Consider the following 27,609-nt stretch of genomic DNA (forward strand, 5'->3'; position numbering starts at 1 on the left):
GACACTGATGAGGATCGCGCATTAGCGATCCCTCACAGGAGCCGCGGCAGCCAGATACAGAGAGAGAGGAAAGCGAGCACCAAAGGCTCTGATGTTTCGTTTACAGAGCCGGGCCCCTCCCTCAAGCAGGGAGAAGTCTGTAAACGAGACGTCACCGCTGGTGCCTGGTGAGTGACGTCAGGGGTCACGTGACCCACATCGGGCGTGTGGAAACACAGCAGAATAAATAATGAATGTACATTAGAAATGTATTTTTAATAATGTTTTAAGCCACCTTAACATATATTGATTTAACTCTGATAACCCCTTTAAGTCCCCCCCATAAAGTGATTAGAATATCAACTTTAGATTTCTTGTAATGCAGTTCCCAAATACAATCTCTAACATGGTTTCAGATCTATAGTCCCTGTATGTAGACAGTTTTTACAAATATATTTGATTGTACAAACATGGTTTCTTGGCAAATTATCAGTTTGTTACCGAAAAGCTAATTAAAAAGTGACAACCAATATGGCTGCACTTCCTGTTGTCACCACAAATAGGAGCCAATAAGATGAGATGTACATGAAACCACCCAAAAAGGTTATACTTACTGAAACGAGAGGAGGTCCAGACAGCAAAATACTGATGGAGCCACCCAGGCACCTGCTATTCTCGAGGGGGTAGTTGCTTAGTATTACTATTGCACACAGATAAGACTACTATACGGAGACAGCCACACTAATACGTGTAGTGCACCATGCTGGCTAACAGTCCTATACTAGTAGATCAGCCGGACTGCCCATCACCTTTAAAGTACAATGCACAAAATACCAACAACCTATTCTCCCCAATGTTAACAGGCCAGAGAGCCAAGGGGATGAGTGACGGTCATTGAGGGTGGGTGTTCGCTGTATTAATCAGCCACCACCCAGAGTGTATGGCTCGGGTTCACGAGGTATGTCTGAAAACTGAAGCTCATGTGATTATCAAATGAAAGTTATATCACAAGTTATTGGTACAAGAGTGATGAGGAAACCTCAGAGAATTCCCATTTTGGAGTTCTTAAAGGAGTATGCCAGAATTTGAATATTGATGTCCTAGCCTCAGGATAGGCCGTCGATATCAGACCCTCAGGGGTTCGACACCCCCCAGGTCAGCTGTTTCAGAGTAGCGTCGGTGCCTGGACTATCGAAGTGCAGGGCCAATTAAACCTCAAGGTGCAGAGAGTTCTGACAAGTGTTGCGGCGCCTTTGTGGTTTCAGCAAATGTTTAGGTCTCCTTTAAATAGTGCCATTAACGTATACAACTTGGTCCGCGACCAACAAGCCCACGTATGTCTCTGTAAATGGAAAAAACTGTTATAGTTTATGGCTCTTAGATGGCAGGGAAGATAAAATGATAGCAAAAAAGAAAAAATTGGCCTGGTCCTGAGGAGATTGATATGGAAACCAATGTTTCTTTTGCTTTGATACCATATCCTCATTGTCATGTGATTGTACTTTCACTGTGGACACAAGATTAAACCGGTTTTCTGAGATTATTTTATTTTTTTTTACTGATGATCTATCTATTTATTTATTTATTTTTTAAACTTTTTATTTAATACCTTTTTACCCCCTTAGGGGCTAGAACCCTTGTCCTATTCACCCTGATAGAGCTCTATCAGGGTGAATAGGACATCACACTCTCCCTGCTGCTCTGTGCCCTGTGCCCTGTGCACACAGAAGCATGGAGCAGACTATGGCAGCCAGGACTTCAATAGCATCCTGGCTGCCATGGTAACCGATCGGAGCCTCAGGCTTACACTGCTGGGGCTCCGATCGGAAGCTGCCACTGCCACCAATAATACTTGGGGGATGGGGGGTTGTGGGCGCACTGCGCCACCAATGATTTTACTTTAGAATACTGGGGTTGGGGGGGGGGGGGTGGGGGTTGTTCGGTGCACTGCACCACCAATGAATATCGTTTATAGTTAATACAAACACAGGCTGCGGGTGCCGGACATATCCCATACCTGGCACTCAGCCTCTATGACTGCGCGCTGCGATCCGCCACTATTAACCCCTCAGATGCTGCACCTGTGGGGTTAATAGCGGCGGATCGCAGCGCGCAGTCATAGAGGCTGGGTGCCGGGTATGGGATATGTCCGGCACCCGCAGCCTGTGTTTGTATTAAAGAGGACCTTTCATTACAATAAAAAAAAAATCGAAACTAAGTATGCTGACATGGAGAGCGGCGCCCAGGGATCTCCCTGCACTTACTATTATCCCTGGGCGCCGCTCCGTTCTCCCGGTATAGGCTCCGGTATCTTCAGATTTTCGGCTCAACTGGGAGGAGCCTGCTCTTGTTCTCCTGGGCGTCTCAGGCTATGAGCTGAGCGCTGCGATTGGCCAGCGCTACAGCCTGGGAGAAGGAGACGCCCAGGAGAACAAGAGCAGGCTCCTCCCAGTTGAGCCGAAAATCTGAAGATACCGGAGCCTATACCGGGAGAACGGAGCGGCGCCCAGGGATAATAGTAAGTGCAGGGAGATCCCTGGGCGCCGCTCTCCATGTCAGCATACTTAGTTTAGATTTTTTATTGTAATGAAAGGTCCTCATTGGTGGTGCAGTGGCCATAGCCCCTCCCCTCCTCCTCCCTGCTATCAGCCCACTGGTGGCAGCAGCAGTACAGGGGGGAGGGACTGCCTCCTTCTCCCCTGTGCTGTTGAGAAGAACATGGCACGCGCTGACAGCAGCGCGTGCCATGTCAGTAATGTGAAAGCGGCAGAGCAGCGGCGGGTCTAGGCACAAATGGCGACAAGACTGCAAAGTCTTGTCGCCATTTTGCAATTCTAGGTCGCATTTGCGACCATTTTAGTCGCCATCTGGAGCCCTGACAGCCACTGTACAATGTACAGCGCTGTGCTTGGTAAGCTGCGAGAAGTTTACTGCAGCACCTCCACAAGAAAAAACGAAAAAAAATTAGCAGCACATCAGAAGTGGATCCTTCAGTGGTGATGCCCGCGGTGTCAGGCGCCAATCCGTAGCACCCCTTTCTTGGTAAATACAAAAAGAGTGAACCGCGGCACTCTCATGTCTTGAGAAAGATCACACTGGTCGAAACGTCGCTGTGATTTGGTGATTAAACGTTGGAATAATGAAGACATGAGAGTGCCGCGGTTCACTCTTTTTGTATGCACCTCCACAAGAAGCATTGCACAATTTTTTATTGTAATCAGGGAGTCATCCAGAACGAAAGGTCAGGTTAGCCACTCTTAAAGGGGGTGTCTGACCGATCATTTTTTTAAAGCCTTGGCATGGCATAAGTAAAACAAAAGAATTTCTACTCAATCAAATCATAAATGGATTCACTGCCACTCCCATACTGACACTTTCCAGGTCCCTGACGGTCTCTGATTCCTGGTCCCTCTCAGCACACAGGAAGTATCTGCTCAGCCGAAATGATTGACCAGGCAACTCCTTTTATTCTTTATTGGGGTATTTCAAAATCCACCCTTGTATTCAGGGCTCTCAGCACAAGTTCATGTCTTGTGTATGGAATAAAAGCCTGTGCCGTTACCTTGTTGAAGGCTGAGGCCAGATTTGGGAAAAACTGTGAAGACATTTAAATCACTAAGAATAATGTAAGTGCAACTTAATAAGCGAGATAATTGCAGTAAAGTAAATGTAAGTTCAATAACCAAATCTTTATTTGCTGATGCCATTTATCACTGTACGCTCAGCACAGTCCGGAAAGAAGGGAACAGCTGCCACATGCAGAACATCTAGTAAAACCTGCAGGAAAATCCAGTGCCAATTCCCAGCGGCATAGCATTCAATATATAACTCGATCTATTATGCCCCTGCATTAGAATACCTTGAATACCTGGATTAGAGTTGAATCGGGCAAGTTTTTGGGTTTAATAAAGTGTTATCTGTAAATAGACCCTGATCGGAGATCCTTAGATGCAGTAACCCCACGATTTGCCCTACTGAACAAGCCTGCTATTGATTACCTTTCACCCTGGCATCACAACTACTCTTAGGATTCAATTTTTTTTGTTGTTTTGCATATTTTATTGATCAGAAGTGGTAAATGAGCATCAAGCGTGCAAGGAGACGATGAATTGTTTACTTGCATAAAAATAACCTTTCAATAAAGGAAGATGCATGGGTTCCACTTTTGGTGTTGTTTTGCTGGCCAAAGCAGATGGCATTCAGCTGCTATTGATCCGTCCCCCTCTCCCCGAACAGCATGCAATATGCCGGCTCATCCTGTCTGGAAGCACCTAAGTTTGGGGAGCCGAGCTGTGACTGTATCGAATCTCGGTAAAAAAAAATAAGATGTTGCAAGACAAAGCCTGTTCTTTTACCTTGGCATTTGTAGTATTTTTGACTTCTTGTGGTCGTGATTCAAAATAGTTTGTCTTTATGTCCATTTAGATTAGTTATCGGAATACATGCAGTGTGTGCCTCTGTAAGACTGATTGAGGTCGGCCATAGGCATTAAAGTTTGGCATTTACATGACTGGAATGTGAAAAGTTAATTTTTAATATAGTTACTGGAGATATCGCACATCTCAGGTAGTCAGTGGCCTAGAAATGTATTCCTTGAGTCAGTTTTTTTTTTTTTTTTCCTTTTTTTATTGAGATCTATGAAGGTTTTTACTTTTTGACTGTAGATGAGTTCAGTATTTTGTGTAGTACTGAACTAAGTGAGCTGGGTCTCCTATCTAATGGAATTTGATTGGGGAGGAATTTTTGGTGCATATATGGTATACTACTTCAATTTCACAAATATCATGTGTGGACTGTGAAAGAACAGTCTAGGCCACAGGCGACTATACTGGTTATACCGTTTTGTTTGTTTTCAATACAATCCTTGACAAAAATTATGCACCAAGAAGGAGTTGTTGGAATCAAATCTTGTTCACGAAACCACTGCAAACAAAAACAATGACGGGCAACTATCAATGGCAGGACATATAATAGATGTGACGCCAAATTCCCTTCTGCTAAGCTCTTGGAAACAGTCTGGGCAGAGACGGCAGCGTGTAATGAAGGTGCCACCTGGTGGGCAACAAACCTGTGGAAGCTGCTCATGCGTGTCTGGACCGTCCAGAGCCTGTTCAGTGTGTGCGTGCCATCACATAACCACTGCTCCTTCCTAACCGCTAGGTTAGAACGGACTAAATGGCGGGCAATTTGTTGAATCAACCATCTTTCTTTTCTCAATCCGATGACGCGCTCTCTGTCAAAGTCTGTCAGCTGGGCAAAATGCCTTAACGTGTGCTGTAGAGGCTTATACAAGAGTCTACTATCTCTAACCAAGAGGTACGCTACCCAAAAGTAGCCCCTGAGAGCCTCATTATCGGGTAGCTCAGGAAGCACTTTACAGTGTTTAATCCGACCACAACTGTAATAATTTACATGAGACATAACGGCATGCCGAATTTTTCAGCAATCTGACATTTCTGGGTACGTAATTTATTTATTTGTCAGTGAGTGTACATTCCCTGGTTTCATCCAATTAAACATCCTGGGACTTGCACAGTATTATCACCACAAGTCTTTGTGCCTCTGTTGCAATACTTACATAGGTCACAGTGCCAAAGCATTTATAGCAACGCCATGTCACATGGCAGTATCATCCAGTTTCTTCCTTGTGACAGGCACAGCCTGCAACCATTTGGGTGACACTGCCATACTGCAGCTGTACACGTTGCGGAATTGCTGCAGAGTTTATCCACAGCAATTCTGTAAAAATCCACAGGGTGAGGTCTGAGGAACAAATTGAATATTCACCTTCTGCCTCGGTTCCCTGGCACGCTTGTATGCTCCCATGCCGGCCACTGTACAAACCAGCTACTAGGTGGTATGATGTCATCTCAGGAGGCATGTTTGTAGAGCATAGCACGGGGCATGCAAGGGAGATCGCAGGTCAATTTTTAGTTGAAAGTCCACTTAGCCACAATAATGGCGTAAAGACATTGGTAAATGTGTGCAGGTAACCTAATACTCACACCAGAGTGCTGGGACAGGGGAAAGTTTTGACAGACCACTTCACACCAACAGTATTTGGCCAGGGTTTTTTTTTTCACAGTATTTGTAAGCCAAACCCAGAAGTGGGTCGAAAACCCAGAAGAGGCACAAGTCTTGCAAATACTGACCATGTAAAAGTGGCCTAACTATGAGGGTACGTGGAGCTGATGAGGTATCGTTATGCTGCTTTGCTGACACAATTTCCAGCACGACAGCATTTCTTTTTTCTTTTAGTATTTTTGTAGCTTTTTGTTTTCTAGTTTGATATATCTATTACTCTGCAGGTCTATTCAAATTCTACCCCAAAATTTCCACCGTTTAGGCTCACTTGTAAGATAGGCCCACAAATTTAAAAAAACTGAAATTTAGTACCTGGTTTCATGCGGAAGCAATGAGAAAAACCACCATGAAGACATGGAGCAAAGTGTTGTGTGTTTGCTCTGTTGACCCTTCTTGATGTCCTTCGAGCCCAGCAGTGACATCTCAGGGTAGTAGAAGCTAATGAACAAGGAGAGTGACATACTAATGTGGCGTGTTAAAAATTAGTCCTAGATGGGCCGTAGTTCCCTTTTCTGTATGGAACATGATCTGGAGCCGAAAACAATTGGCAAACTATGGAAGTTAACGTTGATTTTATACAAAAACTGAATGACAATTGGCTGTGTTTTATTTTAGCTTTTATTAGTGTAACATGGATTTTAATACCTTGCTGCTTATATAACAATGTATTAGATTGCTATGCACACCACAATAAATCCTTGCATGGCCTCTGAGTGTTGGATCACAGGTATTTTATATATGCACATATGCGTTTATACTCTGCTCCATTAACGGGGTCGACCACTCTGCTTTTTTGCCTCATTGTGCAGTGAACAGCTGCTATGTCCTGTTATTGGGATGTTTAAATGATCCCGGCGGTGCTTGAAAGACGGATGCTGAAAGAAGCAGCAATTCATACCAGTTAGCCTTTATCAGAGACTAGCCCTGTTAACAGCATTCAGGGGGACTCTAAAGAAAGAGATCCATCATACTGAGGACAGTGTGCCATGCTCATTTAGAGTGAAAAGTGCATTTTGGAGAGCTATCCATTTAACATAGAGAGAGCATGTTATAATGGTGACAAATTACTACAATTGTAAAGGGCAGACGCTGATGTAAATATCTAGGGGTGCCCATTGTATAAACCTTGACTACATATTTCATGAGGTTTGCTGCATTGTCCGAGGTAGTCAAGGAAGCGTGCATATTCATGTTGGCTGTCGTCTTTTAGATCTACTTGTGTGGTTGAGGAACGAGCACTTGTATCTGCTGAAGTTCGGTCGCTAGTGGAATTGTGAATACTAATGGTGAAAGAGACTTTCACTTTGTGTTTACGAAGAGCCTAAGGACAAGAACACAAGGTACCGGTTAAAGGGGTTGACCTGGATTTAAAAAAATTGCCCAATTTCTTCCAAAAACAGTGCCACACCTGTCAACGATGACAAATGGCAACAATGACAGTCTCTTATGTCTTCATAGGACATGTTATCATTCATTTTATGATTCCGAAAATGATAAAGCACTGGTGAATGTGATTGGGTGGTTGACATTGAGGCATGCTACCTATTAGCATTTATTAAAAAAAAAAATTTCTGGTGTTTATTGAAAATCCGGACCCATTCACTTCTATGGGACAGCTTGTTCTTATACACTTGAATAGGAAGGAGCCGTCCCATTGAAGTGGATGAGACGGCTTCTTGTAATTACACCTGCTCACCTCTGCTATGTCGATGGCGAGCAGATAAACAATGAAGGGAAGGCTGCGCTCACTCAAAGCCTAGCCTTCTCTTCAAACAGCTGACACCAGGCACCCCCTCCGATCTGATATTGATGACCTATCCTGAGGGTAGGTCATCAATATTATAATGCCGGAAAACCCCTTTAACATTTTCTGCTTCCTATTCTCGGACCCCAAAAAATCAAAAAAAAAAATGATTAGATGCAAGGTACATTTATGTATGAATGTGTATCAATAAGCTTCATAAACACAATGGAACTTCCATAACTAAAGGTAATACTCGTAACATAGCTGTTGACCGAGTGACAGCTATCCACCCCACTCCTTTACAAGCTTGTCTCCTGTGAGAATATGCACAGTCCCAGTTTCCCCTGACACCTTCCATTTGGTAAAATTGGTAGATCCATATTTGGCACCCACATTAGAATGTCGTCTTGTCCCATCAAAATCAGTGGGTTGACAGCTAAGGCTACTTTCACACTTGTGGCAGTGTGATCCGGCGGGCAGTTCCGTCGTCGGAACTGCCCGCCGGATCCGCCGATCTGCCGCTGACTGAAAGCATTTGTGAGACGGATCCGGGTGCGGATCCGTCTCACAAATGCATTGCAAGGACGGATCCGTCTCTCCGCTTGTCATGCGGACCGACGGATCCGTCTTGTAAATTTTTTCACATTTTTACCGATCTGCGCATGCGCATGCCGGAACGACTGATCCGGCATTCCGGTATTCTGAATGCCGGATCCGGCGCTAATTCATTCCTATGGGAAAAAATGCTGGATCCGGCGTTCAGGCAAGTCTTCAGTTTTTTTCGCCGGAGAGAAAACCGTAGCATGCTGCGGTTTCCCTTTTGCCTGATCAGTCAAAACGACTGAACTGAAGACATCCTGATGCAAACTGAACGGATTACTCTCCATTCAGAATGCATGGGGATAAAACTGATCAGTTCTTTTCCGGTATAGAGCCCCTGTGACTGAACTCTATGCCGGAAAAGAACAACGCAAGTGTGAAAGTAGCCTTAGGAGTGTGAACATTTAAAATGTTTCACTTTTTGTTGACCAGCTCCTTGTTCCCGTGGTACAAATTATTAATGATAAAATAGTGTTTGAGTAGAAAAATGTATAACATGCATCATTATGAATATGAACCAATGGCTCCCAATCAAAAATTCTATTATACGGTACTAAAAAACAATAATTAATTATTATGGTGTACATGTGATTATTATGTACAATGCAATTACATCTTCATCTAAGCTCTGCTGAAATCTTTATAGAGCCAGTAAAAACAAAAAGGTTCAACTAATTGCTGGTAGTAACTTTTTTAATTTCCACCATGTTACCAGAACTGCAGCCACTTTGTGCTGGTGCATATTTCCAGAATAAGCCCTGTGCCCATGTCTGCCCTGTGACATGGTTGCATACATAGCACCAACACTCTCCAAAGTGATGTTCAGTTAAAGGGAACCTGTCATCGGGATTTTGGGTATAGAGCTGAGGACATGGGTTGCTAGATGGCCGCTAGCACATCCGCAATACCCAGTCCCCATAGCTCTGTGTGCTTTTATTGTGGAAAAAACCCGATTTGATCCATATGCAAATTACCCTGAGATGTGTCCTGTACGTGAGATTAGTCCAGCGTGAAGGAGCGCAGCACCGCCCCGCCTCTTTAGAATCTCCTCCTTGCTCCCCGACGTCAGACGCAGTGTCCTTATAGTGTTCCTTCCCTGTGCTGGCATCAGCCTCAGGGAAGAAACAGCGCATGTGCTAGCTCGCGCATCGCGAGATTACGGCGCTCTGGCTGTCTGACGTCAGGGGAGCAAGGAGGAGATTCTGAGGATGCGGGGCGGTGCTGCGCTCCTTCACGCTGGACAGGGACAGGACACATCTCGGGGTAATTTGCATATGGATGAAATCGTTTTTTTCCCACAATAAAAGCGCACAGAGCTATGGGGACTGGGTATTGCGGATGTGCTAGCGACCATCTAGCAACCCATGTCCTCAGCTCTATACATCAAATCCCGGTGACAGGTTCCATTTAAAGGGGTATTCCCATCTGAGACAATGGGGGCATATCGCTAGGATATGCCCCCATTTTCTGATAGGTGCGGGTCCCACCTCTATTCCGTCCACCACCAAGCGCTGCTCCCATAAAAGTGAATGGGAGGGCACCGTGCGCGCGCGCGGCCCCTGCTCCCATTCATTTCTATGCGGCTATTTTCAGCCGCCCCATAGAAATACATGGTGGGTGGCTGTGCATGCGCAGTGCGCCCTCTGTTAATTTACCTGCTCCGTTCTCATTTCCCACCTGTGGGACCCGCACCTATCAGACAATGGGGGCATATCCTAGCGATATGCCCCCATTGTCTGAGATGGCAAAACCCCTTTAAGCAAAGTCCCAATTCAAAGTACGTCTCCCGATCTAATTTACATTTATTGAACACACTAGAGCCAATTTAAAGTGTGTTAAAATGTGTTTTTGAGTGTAGGAGGAAACCTCTGAGCACCAGCGAGAACTTACTTACAATATTCTGTATTGCATGTACCCACAGAGATTCCTATTCCATTGGTGTTTCCTAGTCTCACATACCTATCTTTATCTTCTTATCAAAAATAGCCAGTGGACATACAATGCATTCGGAAAGTCTTCAGACCCTTTCACTTTTTTCACATTTTGTTATGTTGCAGCCTTGTGCTAAAATAAAAAACATTTAAGTTTTTCCTCATTATTCTGCACTCAGTACCCCATAATGACAGAGTGAAAACTTGAATGTTTGGAATCTTTGATAATTTATTGAAAATGAAAAGCTAAAATCTTGCAGTGACATAAATCTTCAGACACTTTACTCAGCACTTAGTTGAAGCACCTTTGGCTAGCAATTACAGCCTCTAGTCTTCTTGGGTATGATGCATTGGCGTAACTACCACAGCGGCAGACCATGCGACTGCTATGGGGCCCAGGGCAAGAGGGGCCCCAGTTGGGATCATCTCCTCTTCTACTGGAAGTGAAAACTTGGTCAGGACTCTACCCCCTAAATAAACAACTTTTAGCAAATGAAGCAGTGGAAAAAATGGACATGGGTCATTGAAAGGGGTTTAGGCAGAAACCCTTCTGTCCTGTGGGGGGGCCTGGTTTGATCCTTGCTATGGGGGCCCTTACTTCTCTATGTACGCCACTGGTATGATGCCACCAGTTTTGTACACCTGGATTTGGAGATATTCTGCTATTCTTCTCTGCAGATCCTCTCAAGCTCTGTAAGGTTTGATGGGGACAGCCATTTTCAGGTCTCACCAAGGATGTTCGATTGGGTTGGCTGGGCCACTCAGACCTTCACAGAATTGTCTCTAAGCCACTCCGGTGTTGTCTTGGCTGTGTGCTTAGGGTCATTGTCTTGCTTTCCCTTAACCCTGACTAGTCTGTCCCATCTGCTGAAAAACACCCCCACAACATGATGCTGCAGTTCTGGAAGTTTCTCCCATCTACATACGGGATGTTTGGCGCTCAGCCAGTGACCATTGGGGTCTTGGTCACCTCTCTTACCAAGGCATTGTTTCCTGTGGGATCTTATATAGCTAGGGTTGTGTCTCTCCAAGTCATGTCCAATCAACTGAATTTACCACAAGTGTACTCCAATTAAGGTGATCAAGAGAAATGGGAGGCCCCAGACCTAAATTACAAGGGGGCTGAATACTTATATCCATGGGAAATTTTTGTTGTTTCTTTTTAATAAATTAGCAAACATTTCTGAAAAAGTCTAAAGACTTTCCAGCTGCATTGTAAATCCATCCATGTGTTGTCTCCACAGTATTGCAGTCTCCTTCTGGATTTAATAGTCACATGTATTTCTTTCTAACAATATAGTACCACAGATGGCGTATAGACCTGAGTCTTTGCCCTCTGTGGTAACGTAGACTACACTTATAAGATTATACTTCAGGAATGACTTTAAAAAGACTAAGTGGAAGGAAATGTGTTATCTCGATCAGCTGTTACTCTGTGCTCTGCAGGAACCTTGCTCAGAAATCTCAAAAGGTTAGCAAAGTGGTCTTGTTGAAGTTTTCAGCAGGATGCTCCGTTGCAGATATAATTGGCTGATGAGTAGGCTTGGCCCCTAACTAGAATGCCATTGTTCGATTTCCCAGCATTCCCTCTGAAGACTTGTCACAGTTTCTACTGGCTCCGTTGACGATTTTCTAAAAAGCAAACTCGGGGGAAATCATTACGCTCTTTACACGTCTTCTTCTGCAGTACAGAGTGATCCTGTGATATTTTACCGCTGTTTTCCACTGCGTGATGGCAGCTAGCTAAGGTTAAAGCAGAACAAGTCCCTCTGTTACTTTGTGACTGTATTTCAGCCACTGAAGAAGAATAAGAGATAACTGACAATTAAATGCCTGGGTTGTCAAAGCTGAAACATATGCAGCCAATCAATTGTGTCTATTGGGAGCACAGTTTTGTGAGAATGATACGGCAGATAAAAAAAAAAAGCGGGCACGGAGGAATTTGTGTGGTAGGAGTAGAATGGATATCTTCTTTGAAGAAATGATGCCCGGAATACAAAATTATGTTTTTTTTTCCTGTTTATCTGATGTGCAAAGAAGAAAATGTTGAAGAGCATTTAATGAAATGATGTTCCACATGTGCATCCCATTCATTTACTCTGCCATTAACAGGACCTTGGGAGCATTATCAAACATTGTTGGATGCAGAGGAGCAAACGCAGGCTGGAGGTCCCCCTGCAGCCACCTTCACACTAGCGTTGTGAGATCCGACAGGATCTCTGCCGGTCCTCATTATAGTTTAATAAAGCCGGGCAGGAACGCAGTGGCTTCTGGCAATGCCTGATCTCACAACGCTAGTGTGAAACTAGCCTATCTTTGTACTCTAAGGGTACAGCCACACATTCCGTTTTTCTAAGCAGTTTTTGAAGCCAGAATCGGGAGCAGATCATGAAAGGAGAGTGAGAATAAAAGGATAGATACTACCATTTCTATATATTTTTTTTTTTTTCATCCACTTGGCTTCATATACTGCATTAAAAAAAACTGACCATGTGGCAGTACAATCAGAAGTGTCTAATTTGTTGTCTCTACTGAATTATCTTCTATCAATATTAAGGTGATCTTCTTCCATTTCATAAGACATATCTGATGGAAATAGCTCACAAGTAACTGGACTTGGCATATTGAAGACGTTTTTTTATCTCCTCTTTTGTCTTCTTTAGCTCTAGTGAGTGACTGGAGACAAGACTTCTCTTTCCTTAACAGCTGTGAATCTCTGGAATAGTCTACCAATTGATGGTTTAAAAAATATTAGATAAATTCTTAGAAATAAATAGCATTAATACTTATGAAAATGGGTAGAATTCTGGTTTCTTACTCCCCTCCGCTTTCCATCCCCTGGTTGAACTTCATAGACCTGTCTTTTTTTTCAGCCATACGAAGGGGGCATTCACCCGACCGTAGTTTTGGTCCACATCCTTTTTTGCGGATCAGATGCTGACCCATTCATTAAAAAAATATAGAACTTGTCCTATTCTTGTCCATTTTGTGGACAAGAATAGGCATTTCTAAGAGAGGACAGGACGCACATGGCCGGTGTCTATGTTTTGTGGATGCGTGCTTTGCAGACAGTAAAAAGGATACAGTCCTGTGAATGCCCCCTTGCTATGTAATTATACACTCACCTAAAGAATTATTAGGAACACCATACTAATACGGTGTTGGACCCCCTTTTGCCTTCAGAACTGCCTTAATTCTACGTGGCATTGATTCAACAAGGTGCTGATAGCATTCTTTAGAAATGTTGGCCCATATTGATAGGATAGCATCTTGCAGTTGATGGAGATTTGAGGGATGCACATCCAGGGCACGAAGCTCCCGTTCCATCACATCCCAAAGATGCTCTATTGGGTTGAGTTCTGGTGACTGTGGGGGCCATTTTAGTACAGTGAACTCATTGTCATGTTCAAGAAACCAATTTGAAATGATTTAAGCTTTGTGACATGGTGCATTATCCTGCTGGAATTAGCCATCAGAGGATGGGTACATGGTGCTCATGAAGGGATGGACATGGTCAGAAACAATGCTCAGGTAGCCCGTGGCATTTAAACAATGCCCAATTGGCACTAAGGGGCCTAAAGTGTGCCCAGAAAACATCCCCCACACCATTACACCACCACCACCAGCCTGCACAGTGGTAACAAGGCATGATGGATACATGTTCTCATTCAATTTCTGCCAAATTCGGACTCTACCATTTGAATGTTTCAACAGAAATCGAGACTCATCAGACCAGGCAACATTTTTCCAGTCTTCAACAGTCCAATTTTGGTGAGCTCGTGCAAATTGTAGCCTCTTTTTCCTATTTGTAGTGGAGATGAGTGGTACCCGGTGGGGTCTTCTGCTGTTGTAGCCCATCCGCCTCAAGGTTGTGCGTGTTGTGGCTTCACAAATGCTTTGCTGCATACCTCGGTTGTAACGAGTGGTTATTTCAGTCAACGTTGCTCTTCTATCAGCTTGAATCAGTCGGCCCATTCTCCTCTGACCTCTAGTATTCACAAGGCATTTTTGCCCACAGGACTGCCGCATACTGGATATTTTTCCCTTTTCACACCATTCTTTATAAACCCTAGAAATGGTTGTGCGTGAAAATCCCAGTAACTGAGCAGATTGTGAAATACACAGACCGGCCCGTCTGGCACCAACAACCATGCCACGCTCAAAATTGCTTAAATCACCTTTCTTTCCCATTCTGACATTCAGTTTGGAGTTCAGGAGATTGTCTTGACCAGGACCACCCCCTAAATGCATTGAAGCAACTGCCATGTGATTGGTTGACTAGATAATTGCATTAATGAGAAATAGAACAGGTGTTCCTAATAATTCTTTAGGTGAGTGTATATGTAGCTTTATAACGGAATACAACAGATTCTGTCCCAAGGCTGTGGAGTCGATAAGCCGACCTGCTGACTCTGAAGCCTGTATTACGCTGCCCGATTAATTTTTTTGGGCAGATAATCGCTAACGAGTGTCCGTATGAACTCAGTGTAATACTGCCACTGATTGCCTGGTGAACGAGCTCAATCATCGGGCAATCCAAATCTTTTGACATGTTAAAAAAAAAATATTGTTTGCAGGCGGCAGATAGTGGTATCTAATAACTATCTTCCTCCGGCAAACCACTATACAGCATAGGTACAAGCGATGGCATAACGATCGCTCCTCCCCATGCTGCGGAGATTGCTGCATGTAAGAGGAGAATGCCTACCTCCTGACAATCATCTTCCACATTGGGCTATGTAATACAGCCTTAGAGGCTATGTACACCTTTGGAGGCAATTTTAGTTTGATTACATTTTACTCGTTTTTGGCTAAAAATTATATTTCCAGTTGGTCTTTATTAAAAATATAGAGCTATTCTGTCACAAAGGGTTAACTGTTTTTCTAACTACAGTCATGTGAAAAAATTAGGACACCCTTTGAAAGCATGTGTTTTTTTGTAACATTTTTAATAAATGGTTATTTCATCTCCGTTTCAACAATACAGAGAGATTAAAGTAATCCAACTAAACAAAGAAAACTGAAGAAAAGTCTTTTCAAGATCTTCTGTAAATGTCATTCTACAAAAATGCCTATTCTAACTGAGGAAAAAGATAGGACACCCTCACATGTATTCCCTCTTAAATTGGCTCAGATCTCACACAGGTATATCACACCAGGTGCACATAATTAGTAGATCGTTACTCTGCATGTTGAATGAGGCTTGCCCTATTTAAACCTCAGACATTTAGTTTGGTGTGCTCCTGACTGTTGAAGTGAGAGTGAGCACCATGGTGAGAGCAAAAGAGCTGTCAGAGGACTTCAGAAAAAAGATTGTAGCAGCCTATGAGTCTGGGAAGGGATTTAAAAAGATCTCAAAAGATTTTGAAATCAGCCATTCCACTGTCCGGAAGATAGTCTACAAGTGGAGGGCTTTCAAAACAACTGCCAACATGCCCAGGACTGGTCGCCCCAGCAAGTTCACCCCAAGAGCAGACCGCAAGATGCTAAAAGAGGTCTCCAAAAACCCTAAAGTGTCATCTCGAGAACTACAGCAGGCTCTGGCTACTGTTGATGTAGAAGTACATGCCTCTACAATCAGAAAGAGACTGTACAAGTTTAATTTGCATGGGAGGTGTGCAAGGAGGAAACCTTTGCTTTCCAAGAGAAACATCGAGGCCAGACTGACATTTGCCAGAGATAAAGTTGACAAAGACCAGGACTTCTGGAATAATGTTCTTTGGACAGATGAGTCCAAAATTGAATTATTTGGACACAACAGCAGAGGACATGTTTGGCGTAAACCAAACACAGCATTCCAAGAAAAGAACCTCATACCAACTGTGAAGCATGGAGGTGGAAGTGTCATGGTTTGGGGCTGCTTTGCTGCAGCAGGACCTGGTCAGCTCACCATCATAGAATCCACGATGAATTCTACTGTGTATCAGAAGGTGCTTGAAGAACATGTGAGACCATCAGTTAGAAAATTAAAGCTGAAGCGGAACTGGACCATGCAACATGACAATGACCCAAAACATACTAGTAAATCAACCAAAGATTGGCTGAAAAAGAAGAAATGGAGAGTCCTGGAATGGCCAAGTCAAAGTCCAGATTTGAATCCCATTGAGATGCTGTGGGGTGACTTGAAAAGGGCTGTACGTGCAAGAAACCCCTTAAACATCTCACAGCTGAAAAAGTTCTGCATTGAGGAGTGGGGTAAAATTTCCTCAGACCGATGTCGAAGACTGGTAGATGGCTACAAGAACCGTCTCACTGCAGTTATTTCAGCCAAAGGAGGTAACACTCGCTATTAGGGGCAAGGGTGTCCTATCTTTTTCCTCAGTTAGAATAGGCATTTTTGTAGAATGACATTTACAGAAGATCTTGAAAAGACTTTTCTTCAGTTTTCTTTGTTTAGTCGGATTACTTTAATCTCTCTGTATTGTTGAAACGGAGATGAAATAACCATTTATTAAAAATGTTACAAAAAACCACATGCTTTCAAAGGGTGTCCTAATTTTTTCACATGACTGTATGTGAATGGTACATTCACTTTGTGCCAGTCATATAATAACCTTTATCTCTAAACTACTGAGAGGTCATAAACACTTATTTAAGCCACATTCTTATCAGTAAGATAAGAACTGAGCAATAATGAGTGTTTATAAGGTCCAAGATCAGAGATAAGGAGCCTGTCAGCTCCCCAAAAAAGAAATTCCGTAATTTTAATAAAGACCATTTGAAAAAAATAATAATGATTTAGCTCAAAATAAGTACAATGCAATAATTAAAAATATTGCCCCCAAAGGTGTACATAGCCTTTAAGGCTACTTTCACACTAGCGTTCGGGTGTCCGCTCGTGCGCACCGTTTGAAGGGGCTCACGAGCGGCCCCGAACGCATCCGTCTGGCCCAATGCATTCTCAGTGGAGGCGGATCCACTGAGAATGCATCCGCCTGCCAGCGTTCAGCCTCCGCTCAGTGAGCGGACACCTGAACGCTGCTTGCAGCGTTCGGGTGTCCGCCTGGCCGTGCGGAGGCGAGCGGATCCGTCCAGACTTACAATGTAAGTCAATGGGGACGGATCCGCTTGAAGATGACACAATATGGCTCAATTTTCAAGCGGATCCGTTCCCCATTGACTTTCAATGGAAAGTCTGAACGGATCCGCTCAGACAACTTTCACACTTAGAAAATTTTTTAAGTTTTAATGCAGACGCATCCGTTCTGAACGGATGCGAACGTCTGAATTATCGGAGCGGATCCGTCTGATGAAACATCAGACGGATCCGCTCCGAACGCTAGTGTGAAAGTAGCCTAACTCTGCACATGTATAACAATTAGTAATAACCAAAATACTGTAGAGCATGTTACAGATTTTAGATGAATACGGGCCATAGACTGATAAAACATGACTCCAGAGACATACTGATGGGGAACTTAGATTGTGAACTCTTAACGGTACATACTCAGATTGGGTCATTGTCACTAGTGGAGTACCTCAGGGGTCAGTATTGGGCCCTATTCTTTTCAATATATTTATTAATGATCTTGTAGAAGGCTTGCATAGTAAAATATCAATTTTTGCAGATGACACTAAACTGTGTAAAGTAATTAACCCTGAAGAGGACAGTATACTACTACAGAGGGATCTGGATAGATTGCAGGCTTGGGCAGATAAGTGGCAGATGAGGTTTAACACTGACAAATGTAAAGTTATGCACATGGGAAGGAATAATGCAAGTCACCCGTACATACTAAATAGTAAAACACTCGGTAACACTGACATGGAAAAGGACCTAGGAATTTTAGTGAACTTAAGCTGCAAAAACCAGTGTCAGGCAGCTGCTGCCAAGGCCAATAAGATAATGGGTTGCATCAAAAGGGGCATAGATGCCCATGATGAAAACATATTCCTACCACTTTACAAATCACTAGTCAGACCACACATGGAGTACTGTGTACAGTTCTGGGCTCCTGTGAACAAGGCAGACATAGCAGAGCTGGAGAGGGTCCAGAGGAGGGCAACTAAAGTAATAACTGGAATGGGGCAATTACAGTACCCTGAAAGATTATCAATTAGGGTTATTCACTTTAGAAAAAAAAGACGACTGAGGGGAGATCTAATAACTATGTATAAATATCTCAGGGGTCAGTACAGAGATCTATCCCATCAGCTATTTATCCCCAGGACTGTGACTGTGACGAGGGGACACCCTCTGCGTCTGGAGGAAAAAAGGTTTGTACACAAACATAGAAAAGGGTTCTTTACGGTAAGAGCAGTGAGACTATGGAACTCTCTGCCTGAGGAGGTGGTGATGGTGAGTTCACTAAAAGAGTTCAAGAGGGGCCTGGATGTATTTCTGAAGTGTAATAATATTACATGCTATAGTTTTTATGGCAAGCACTTATCGACTGCTTGCTTTCTACTTCCTGTGTCCTGGGAGCGCGGATTATGTGACAATATCAGGATTGTGGTATGAACATCTCAACGAGTTTGGCACTGTGGGGTCTGCTGTGAGGTTTGCACTATGTGGAATACTTTGATAGCATCATTTCTGGACAGGTATGAGAATGGAACTATGGGCACGGCCTTCATGGGAACCTGTCACCATAAAAATACTAAGTAATCTGCAGGCAACATGTTACAAAGCAGGAGGAGCTGAGCAGATTGATATATAGTTTTATGGGAAAGGATTTAGTAAAACCTGTAATTTAATAATTTATATTCCTGCTCATTCTGGGCTTTGAAGTCCAGGAGACGGTCCTATCAGTGATTGACGGCTAACTCTGTATACACAGTCATAGAGGGAAGGCAATAACAGGGCACCTCCTTGACCTTAAAGGTCATAATGAGCAGGAATTTAAATAAATAAATAACAAATTTTATGGAATCTTTCTCAGCAGAACTATATTCTAATCTGCTCAGCTCCTCCTGCACTATAACACGGTGCCTGCAGCTCTGACACTATGTTCAATGTGACAGGTTCCCTTTAGGCTACTTTCACACTAGCATTTCTGCTGCATCCGGCAGGGTTCAGCAAAAATGCTTCCGTTACTGATAATACAACCATCTGCATCCGCTATGAACCGATCCGGTTGTATTATCTTTAACATACCCAAGATGGATCCGTCACGAACACCATTGAAAGTCAATGGGGAACGGATCAGTTTTCTATTGTCGGTGTTAGGATCCATTCACACGTCCGGATAATTGCGGAACGGGTGCGGACCCATTCATTCTCTATGGGGCAGGAATGGATGCGGACAGCACACAGTGTGCTGTCCGCATCCGCATTTCCGGAGCGTGGCCCCGAACAACCGGTCCGCGGCTCCGGAAAAAAATAGAACATGTCCTATTCTTGTCCGCAATTGCCAACATGAATAGGCAGTTCTATGGGGGTGCCGGCCGGGTGTATTGGGGATCCGCAATACACTACGGACGTGTGAATGGACCCTTAAACGGATGCGTCCCCATTGACTTGCATTGTGGGTCATGACGGATCCGTCTTGCTCCGCATCCCATGACTGAAAGAAAACCGCAGCTTGCTGCGGTTTGCTCTCCGTTATGGGAACGCAACCAAACGGAACGGAATGCATTTTGGAGCATTCCGTTCTGTTCAGTTACGTTTTGCCCCCATTGACAATGAATGGGGACAAAACAGAAGCTATTTTCAATGCCGGAAAATAGAAACGCTTGTGTGAAAGTAGCCTTAAGTCCTCTTGTCTTGAGATCATAACAAGTTGTGGTTTAGAATAGGCCTATGTATTTAAAAGACTTAGATCACTGTGTGCCCCTTGTGGAAGGGTTTTCTGTGTGTACATGGGTATGACCTATAAAATGGAAAAAATGTAAATGGTGTCTGCTGTCTGTGTTTGATCCATAAGATTCTCACAGTCAGACATGAGTGCGAGATAAAGTTTTCATTTCACATTTTATAAGACTCCTTAATTGCTTGTCTTGAAGATTGCTGCTAGTTACCAATTGAATATTCTTGAGCTTTATTGTTATATTGTCTTCCCTAAGTTCAGGGCCACGTTCATAATGTCAAACCGTATCGCACCAAGTGCCTTCATGTTACTGTAGAGAAATATCGGGGCTTAGCTGCGCAAGCCATGACAATGAGCTTGGTGGCCTGTCCTTTGTCATTCTGAGATATACTATAGATGTGGCCAGTGCATCGTAAGCTGATCTGTCAAACTAAACAAACAACTCACATTGTTAACATTTCCTAAATCTTGCATTAATAAAACCAGAGTAAGTCTCTGAAACCACAGGAGATTTCCTCTTTCTCACAGCAATGATGGATTGGATTCTTCAGGGCTGAGTAATGAAATCGCCTCAACTATTGAAACGCCACATTTTGTTTTCCTTCTGCTTTCCCCTCAGTAGTAACATAAGTTAACCTTTACAATGACACCGAAAATAACATTTACGTGACATTTTTTATCCTTTATGTTAACAATTAATAAATATATATATATATTTTTTTATAATTAATCCTTTTACTTAATTTTGGGTGTTGCTAATGTTGAAGTGTATGATCACTTTGATTTGGGGTTAAGGGGGTTTTCAAAGATTAAAACATTAATAGACTATCCTTTAGGCCCCATTCACACGAATGTAAGGTATCCGTGCCCGTATTGGGTCAGCGGCACAATACGGGATTCACACGGCCAATGACCACGCATTGTGGCCCGCTATTTGCAGTCTGCAGCAGGGGGGTGGTGACCATACGTATGAGCCCTTAGTATAAGCCATCAATTTTTGATTGGTGAGGAACCAACCCCAAGGGTCCCCAATGATCCGCAGAATGAAAGACCATCATCATCCATATGCTGCTCGTCCTTATGTAAGGATGTAACCGCTTTAAATGTTTGAAGTGATTATCATAACTTTATGGAATTACCATTTAATATATTTCCATATACTTTTTTTTATAGACTATTATTTATGAAAATGAAGAGCTCCCTAAAATATTTCTGGATTTTCTGAATGTTCGCCATCTGCCATCGTTGCCAAAAGCGGAGAGTTGCGGGTACAGTATTCTGTTTTATGCGTGCTCACATTGACAGGATGGGTGACCTTTATTAGAATATAGGAGATGGCCACAGCAACCAGATGGAATTTTACACGGGCCATTTAAAAATGAAAGCAGCTACCTTATTGTTTACTCCGGGCATCTGCTTTTTCCTATTACTAGCTGTGTGATAAGGCTATTAAATAGCATTAGGCATCACATGAATGTCTTGTAATATGTCTTCTATTACCATATCTTGAAGTGTGTCCTTTATTTCCTACATCTCAATACCAGAGGCGTTCTGTTTTACGTTCTGTTTTGGTTCATATGGCCAAAAGCAGCAAGTGGGAAAAAAAATTCCATTGTAAACCTACTGGTTTATATAAAGTCTAGTGAAAAGTCATAGAAAACATATGTGGATATCTTTGTTCAAACAGTATATAAGATAACCTATTGATGTAAAAATGAATGTATTTGATCCCTTTCCTTCTGTAGCACTAATTACCTGGTATTGCACTTTTTGGCAGAAACAACCTTCTGTAGACATTTCTTGTTAGAGGTATAACCATCCAAGACATTGATGGTGTATCGCTAGGATATGCCATCAATCAGGGGCGGACACAGACAGCAGAGGGCCCCTGTGCAAAGAACGTGCCTGGGCCCCCCACCCCAAGCCAAATTCGCAACCTAACCTATTCCGTCCTAACATTACTTATAGCAATACAAAACATACGTAAAAGGCTACTTTCACACCTGCGGTACTATGCTCTGGCCACCTGATCTGGCAGAAAATGCAAGGAATCGGCCGGACACAAACCGCAGCATGCAGCGGTTTGTGTGCCGCTGATTCTCTGCATTTTTGCCACATTGTGGCCGGATCGCTGCCGTACCCCATTATAGTCAATGGGGGCGGCGGGCATTCTGTCTGCATCCAGCAGTGCTGGATCCAGTGAATTCCAGCAGGCTGTTCTCTGCCAGAATCACTAACGCAGATGTGAAAGTAGCCTAATACAGTGCCACATACCTCTTCCATCCAGTGACGTCTCCTTTGATATTCTCTGTCCTCATCTTCTCCTTTCAGACCAGACCGCCATGATGATTTCTTTCACCCATCCAATACTGTGCCCTCTATGCTCCCTATACAAGTTACACACAGATAGTTTCCCTTCAATAATTATTGGCAGACAGTGTCCTAAAAAATAACTGTGCCCAGGAAATAGTGTCACTGACAATAATAGTGTAAACATAATGTTCCCCAAAAATAATTGGGTTAAGCTGATACCATGCCAGGGTGCCCCCCACAGTAATATTGCTCCCCAAAGTCCCACCAATAGAAATAATTATCTACCAGACAACACGTAGTAGTAATAGTGCCCCTACAGTAATAATTTCCCACGGTGTCCCAGAAGTAATAATGCTCCCATAGTGCTTATACTACTATTCATGTTCCTCATAGTCCCTCAACTGTAATATAGCCCACCATAATGCCCGCGGTAGTAATAATTCTCCCTGTAATGTGTTACAGTAAAAATAAAAATGTCCTGTTGTGTGGCAGTATAAAAAATACCTCCTCTTAGTGCCCCCTGTAGAGCCAATGTCCCCATAGTGCCCTTATAATGTGTGCCAATGCCACCTACTGTGTGCCCAAAAAACCCTCTTAGTGCCCCCAGTTGAGACAAGGTTCCCATAGTGCCCTATAATTTGCGCCAGTATAAAATACTCCTATATCGTGCCCCAATAGTGCACCTCCCCTTATCCCCATGGTGCCTGACAATGTGCCAGTATAAAATGCCCCATAATGTGTGCCAGTATAATTCTCCTATATAATGACCCCAATAGTGCTCCCCCTTCTCCATAGTGCCCCCCATGTGTGCTAGTATATAAGATAGGGTCCCCAGTAGATGCCCCCATAGTGCTTACCCTTCTCCATAGTGCCCCCTATGTGTGCTAGTATATAAGATAGGGCCCCCAAAGTGCTCCTCCCCTCCATAGTGCCCCCATGTCTGCCATTATATAAGATAGGCCCCAGAAGATGCCCCAATAGTGCTCCTTTCCCCCCTTCTCCATAGTGCCCCCATGTGTGCCAGTATATAAGATGGGGTCCCCATAGTGCTTCTCCCTCTCCATAGTGCCCCCCCATGTGTGCCAGTATATAAGATAGGGCCCCCATATTGCTCCTCCCCTCCATAGTGCCCTCCCATGTGTGCCAGTATACAAGATAGGGCAGCCCATAGTGCTTCCTATGTCTGCCAGTATATAAAATAGGCAGGCCCCCCATATGTCACTTGTTCAGAACCCCAAGAGTCACGAAGAACCCCACCCTAATATCAGTCATTAATTATTTATTCAGACACCCCCACATGCTCGTTCAGGCCCACCATATCGATGTGACAGACCCTCATATCAGACTAAAAATAAATAATTAAAACTTACCTCTCCTGCTCCGCTGCTCTCCATGTCCGCCAGGGTGTCCTAATGTGAGTGCCTGCCCTGCTGGTCTCAAACAGCCCACGCTGCACAGTCACGTGACCTGACTGCGTACAGCGTCAGGTCATAGTGTGCGCTGTACGCAGTCAAGTTGGAGGAGACCAGGGAGGAAGCAGAGCCGGAGGGGTAAGTAAGCGCTTCTCTCCACCGCCTCTCTCTTGCATACTAAAGGGGGCCCATTCATACTAGTGAGCTCTTCTGGAAGCGCTCACTAGTATGATACTAGTGAGCGCTTCCAGAAGAGCTCACTAGTATGAATGGGCCCCCTCACACGCCGGGCCCCTGTGCAGCTGAACCGGCTGCCCAGGCGATATGTCCGACCCTGCCATCAATGTTAGAAAGGTGCGGGTCCCACCTCTGAGACCCACTGCCGTCTCCAGAGAAGGCCCCCCAAAGCAAAGGTGAGCACATCTCACAAGCCCGGTTACCTTTCATTCAAAAATATTTGCAAAAATTGCAGAGCGCTGGCTATTTCCAGCAGTCTCATAGTGGTGAATAGAGTGGTTGCCATTTCACTGCTATAGGACTTCTGAAAATACCGCTAGCTCTTCATAAAGCTAATTAATGGGTGTGCCGGGAGTCGGACCCCGACCGGTCTGATATTGACCTATCCTGAGGATAGGTCTTCAGTATTAATCCACTGCACACCCCCTTTAAGACAGTAGTAAACATACATCTGAACTCCTAAAATATTGGTGCAGATTTATTAAGTGCTAACTTTAATCATGCCCTGAGGAGATTTATGAATATCTAATCAATTACACCTTTTATTTGACTGAAAAATCTAAAACTGATCTGTCCACATATGTGAACAATTGCCAAAATATATAAAAAAAATGTATTCATTAAAAATTATGTAAACTGTGATCCAGGTCTGTTTTACAAGAGTCATGGGAGTTTACTCCTACCTTGTAAAACTACAACTGTAGGCTGATGGCTGTAGGGTGTCTGGGCATGCTGGGAGTTTTAGTTTTGCAACAGCTGGAGGGCCGCAGGTTGGGCATCCCTGTCTTAAGTAATGACTTTTCTGTCTTTCAGCTCCATTGAGGAAATTGATTCAGAAGAAACTAGGTAGGACACGGTTTCCTGTATGTGATATAGACCAGTAAATGTTACAGTACCAATAACATAGGTAGGCCATTTGCATGCATACCATAATATAGGCTGGTAGGATGAACTATTAATAAAAGCCACAGTTTTGGCAAGAACATACTGCTAACATATACCAGGCAGGGGAGAAGAAACGCTTCTCAGCACCTTGTGAATAAGGCTTTGGTGTCCTGCAGAGCCGGTGGCTGGGAGCATCATGTGTACATGAGGAGCAACACTATAACATGACTTGCATCCTGCAGTTAGCCCTGTCTAATTCTCCGATTTCCCTGAGCTAGTGGGGGGGGACTCTCGCCGTTATGAGTCTCCCATAGAATACACATGGAGATTTTGCTCCTCTATCTTCCTGTTACACCACCTCAGAAGTAGCAGCATGAATGGAGGACATCTTCCAGCAGTACTGAGCAGCTTAGATGTGACTCTAGCAGTGAAATGAGTTGCTAAATCAGCAGCAGTCTCTGTGCCTTTCTCTGCCTTTTGCTAGCAGCCGCTTTCTTCTCCTTCCCCTCTCCTTAGACTTCTATGGGCTGCAAATGTGATCTGATCCTTCAGAAAGCTGCTAACATGTCTTCACTGAAGAAGGATTTGAGCAGTGAATTGAGAGTTAGGCCTCTTGCACACGTACGTTGTGCATCCATTCCGTGCATTGGGGACGTAATTTGCGGTCCCCAATGCACGGGCAACGTCCGTGCGGCGGCCGGGCTGGATCGAGACCCATTCTACTTGAATGGGTCCGTGATCCGTCCGCACCGCAAAAAAATAGAACAAGCTCTATTTTTTTTTTTTTTGCGGTGCGGAGGCATGGGCGGAAACACCACGGAAGCATTCCGTAGTGCTTCCATGGGGGTTCCGATCCGTGCTTCTGTTCCGCATCTCCGTGATTGCGGACCCATTCAAGTGAATGGGTCCGCGTCCGTGATGCAGAGTGGACACAGCCCGGTGCCCGTGTATTGCGGACACGCAGTATGTGGGCCGCAATACGGCCACGGGCACACAACGTTTGTGTGTAAGAGGCCTTAGTGAAATGAAAGCAGTCAGAGGGAAAAAAAAAGCTGATATGTGGAGAAAGAGACATTTAGGATACATGCACAAGAACGTTGTTTGTGTCCGTGTCCATTCCGTATTTTTTGCGGATAGGATGCGGACCCATTCATTTCAATGGGTACGCAAAAAATGCAGGCAGCACACACCGTGTGCTGTCCGTATCAGTATGTCCGTTCCGTAGCCCCGCAAAAAAAAAAAAAGAACATGTCCTATTCTTGTCCGTTTTTAGGCATTGTTACAATGGATCCGCAAAAAAATAAAACGGATGGCATACGAATGTCATCTTTTTTTTTTTATGCGGACCGCAAAACACATACGGTCGTGTGCATGTAGCCTTACTCTGATAAGATATATATCATAGTTTCTTATGTTCACCTAGGGTTGGGCGATATACCGGTATCACTATATACCGCGGTATTAAAAAAACGGCGATATGGCGATATCGCTGTTTCGTAATTACCACGGTATTTCGTGATGTCATAGAAGCGGTCATGAGCGCTGACCGCCTCTAAATCTGCGGCCGCCCGCCCCAGCATGAACCGATACTGGACATTTGCAGAGTACTTGTACTCGTGCAAATGTCCCCGATACCTGCTGGCCGCTTGCGGCGGCGCTCTTAACAGTTTGGCGTGGGGGAAGGAATTCTGTGACTCGCATTCCCGGCACTCGACCTCTGAGAGGACGCTGTGATCCGCGCAATTAACCCCTCAGGTGTGGCACCTGAGGGGTTAATTGCGCGGATCACAGCGTCCTGTAATGTTCTTCAGTCTCTGCATGTTAGTGGGCAGTGAGCAGCATGTTAGTGAGCAGCATTATACTCACGTGCGCCGTGGCCGCCGGGCGCTCCTTCTCATAGGTCTGTGCGGCGCATTGCTAATGCTATAAGCATTAGCAATGCGCCGCACAGACAGAAGAAGGAGCGCCCGGCGGCCACGGCGCACGTGAGTATAATGCTGCTCACTAACATACCATAGCAGCCAGGACTTCAGTAGCGTCCTGGCTGCCATGGTAACCGATCGGACCCCCAGCATTACACAGCTGGGACTCCGATCGGAACTGCCCACTGCCACCAATGATGGGAGGGGAGGGGGACCCTGTGGCCACTGCCGCCAATGATTAATACTGGGGAGGGAGGGGGGAGGGCACTGTCACCAATGATGGGGGGGAGGAGGGGACCCTGTGGCCACTGCCACCAATGATTAATACAGGGGGGGGGGGTTGAGTTACCAGAGGGGGCTGATAAGAGGGAGAGGCTGGGGGGCTGATCAGAGGCTGGGGGCTGAATTAACCCTGTAATGTTTTTGTTGTTACTAGAAGTCCATTGACTAGTTACAGATACCCGAAATGGTGAAAAATGACATATAAAAGTATAACAATTAACGTCTCCTTGTGGCTGCCTGGCTGCCCCCATACAGTATAAAGTCTCCTTGTGGCTGCCCCCATACAGTATAACGTCTCCTTGTGGCTGCCCCCATACAGTATAACGTCTCTTTGTGGCCACCCCATACAGTATAACGTCTCTTTGTGGCCGCCCCATACAGTATAACGTCTCCTTGTGGCTGCCCCATACAGTAGTGTCTCCTTGTGGCTGCCCCATACAGTAGTGTCTCCTTGTGGCTGCCCCATACAGT

The 27,609-nt window shown here is 44.4% G+C and overlaps 1 protein-coding gene and 1 long non-coding RNA gene across 2 annotated transcripts in view; one reads left to right on the plus strand and one right to left on the minus strand.

Annotated features, from left to right (window-relative positions):
• Positions 1-27,609, plus strand: part of SNX24 (sorting nexin 24) — a 116,056-nt gene that overhangs the window by 85,701 nt on the left and 2,746 nt on the right. The window contains exons 4-5 of the mRNA XM_040415953.1: positions 21,261-21,355; positions 24,863-24,895. Coding sequence (XP_040271887.1) covers positions 21,261-21,355; positions 24,863-24,895 — 128 coding nt within the window. The remainder of the gene's footprint in view (positions 1-21,260; positions 21,356-24,862; positions 24,896-27,609) is intronic.
• Positions 1,654-27,083, minus strand: LOC120988471. Its single transcript, XR_005776135.1, has 3 exons — positions 27,043-27,083; positions 3,960-3,963; positions 1,654-1,790 (listed from the first exon to the last, which is right to left on the minus strand). It is a non-coding gene; the product is annotated as an uncharacterized LOC120988471 (long non-coding RNA).

The sequence above is a fragment of the Bufo bufo genome, chromosome 2 (assembly GCF_905171765.1).
Source record: "Bufo bufo chromosome 2, aBufBuf1.1, whole genome shotgun sequence".
Classification (NCBI taxonomy): Eukaryota; Metazoa; Chordata; class Amphibia; order Anura; family Bufonidae; genus Bufo; species Bufo bufo.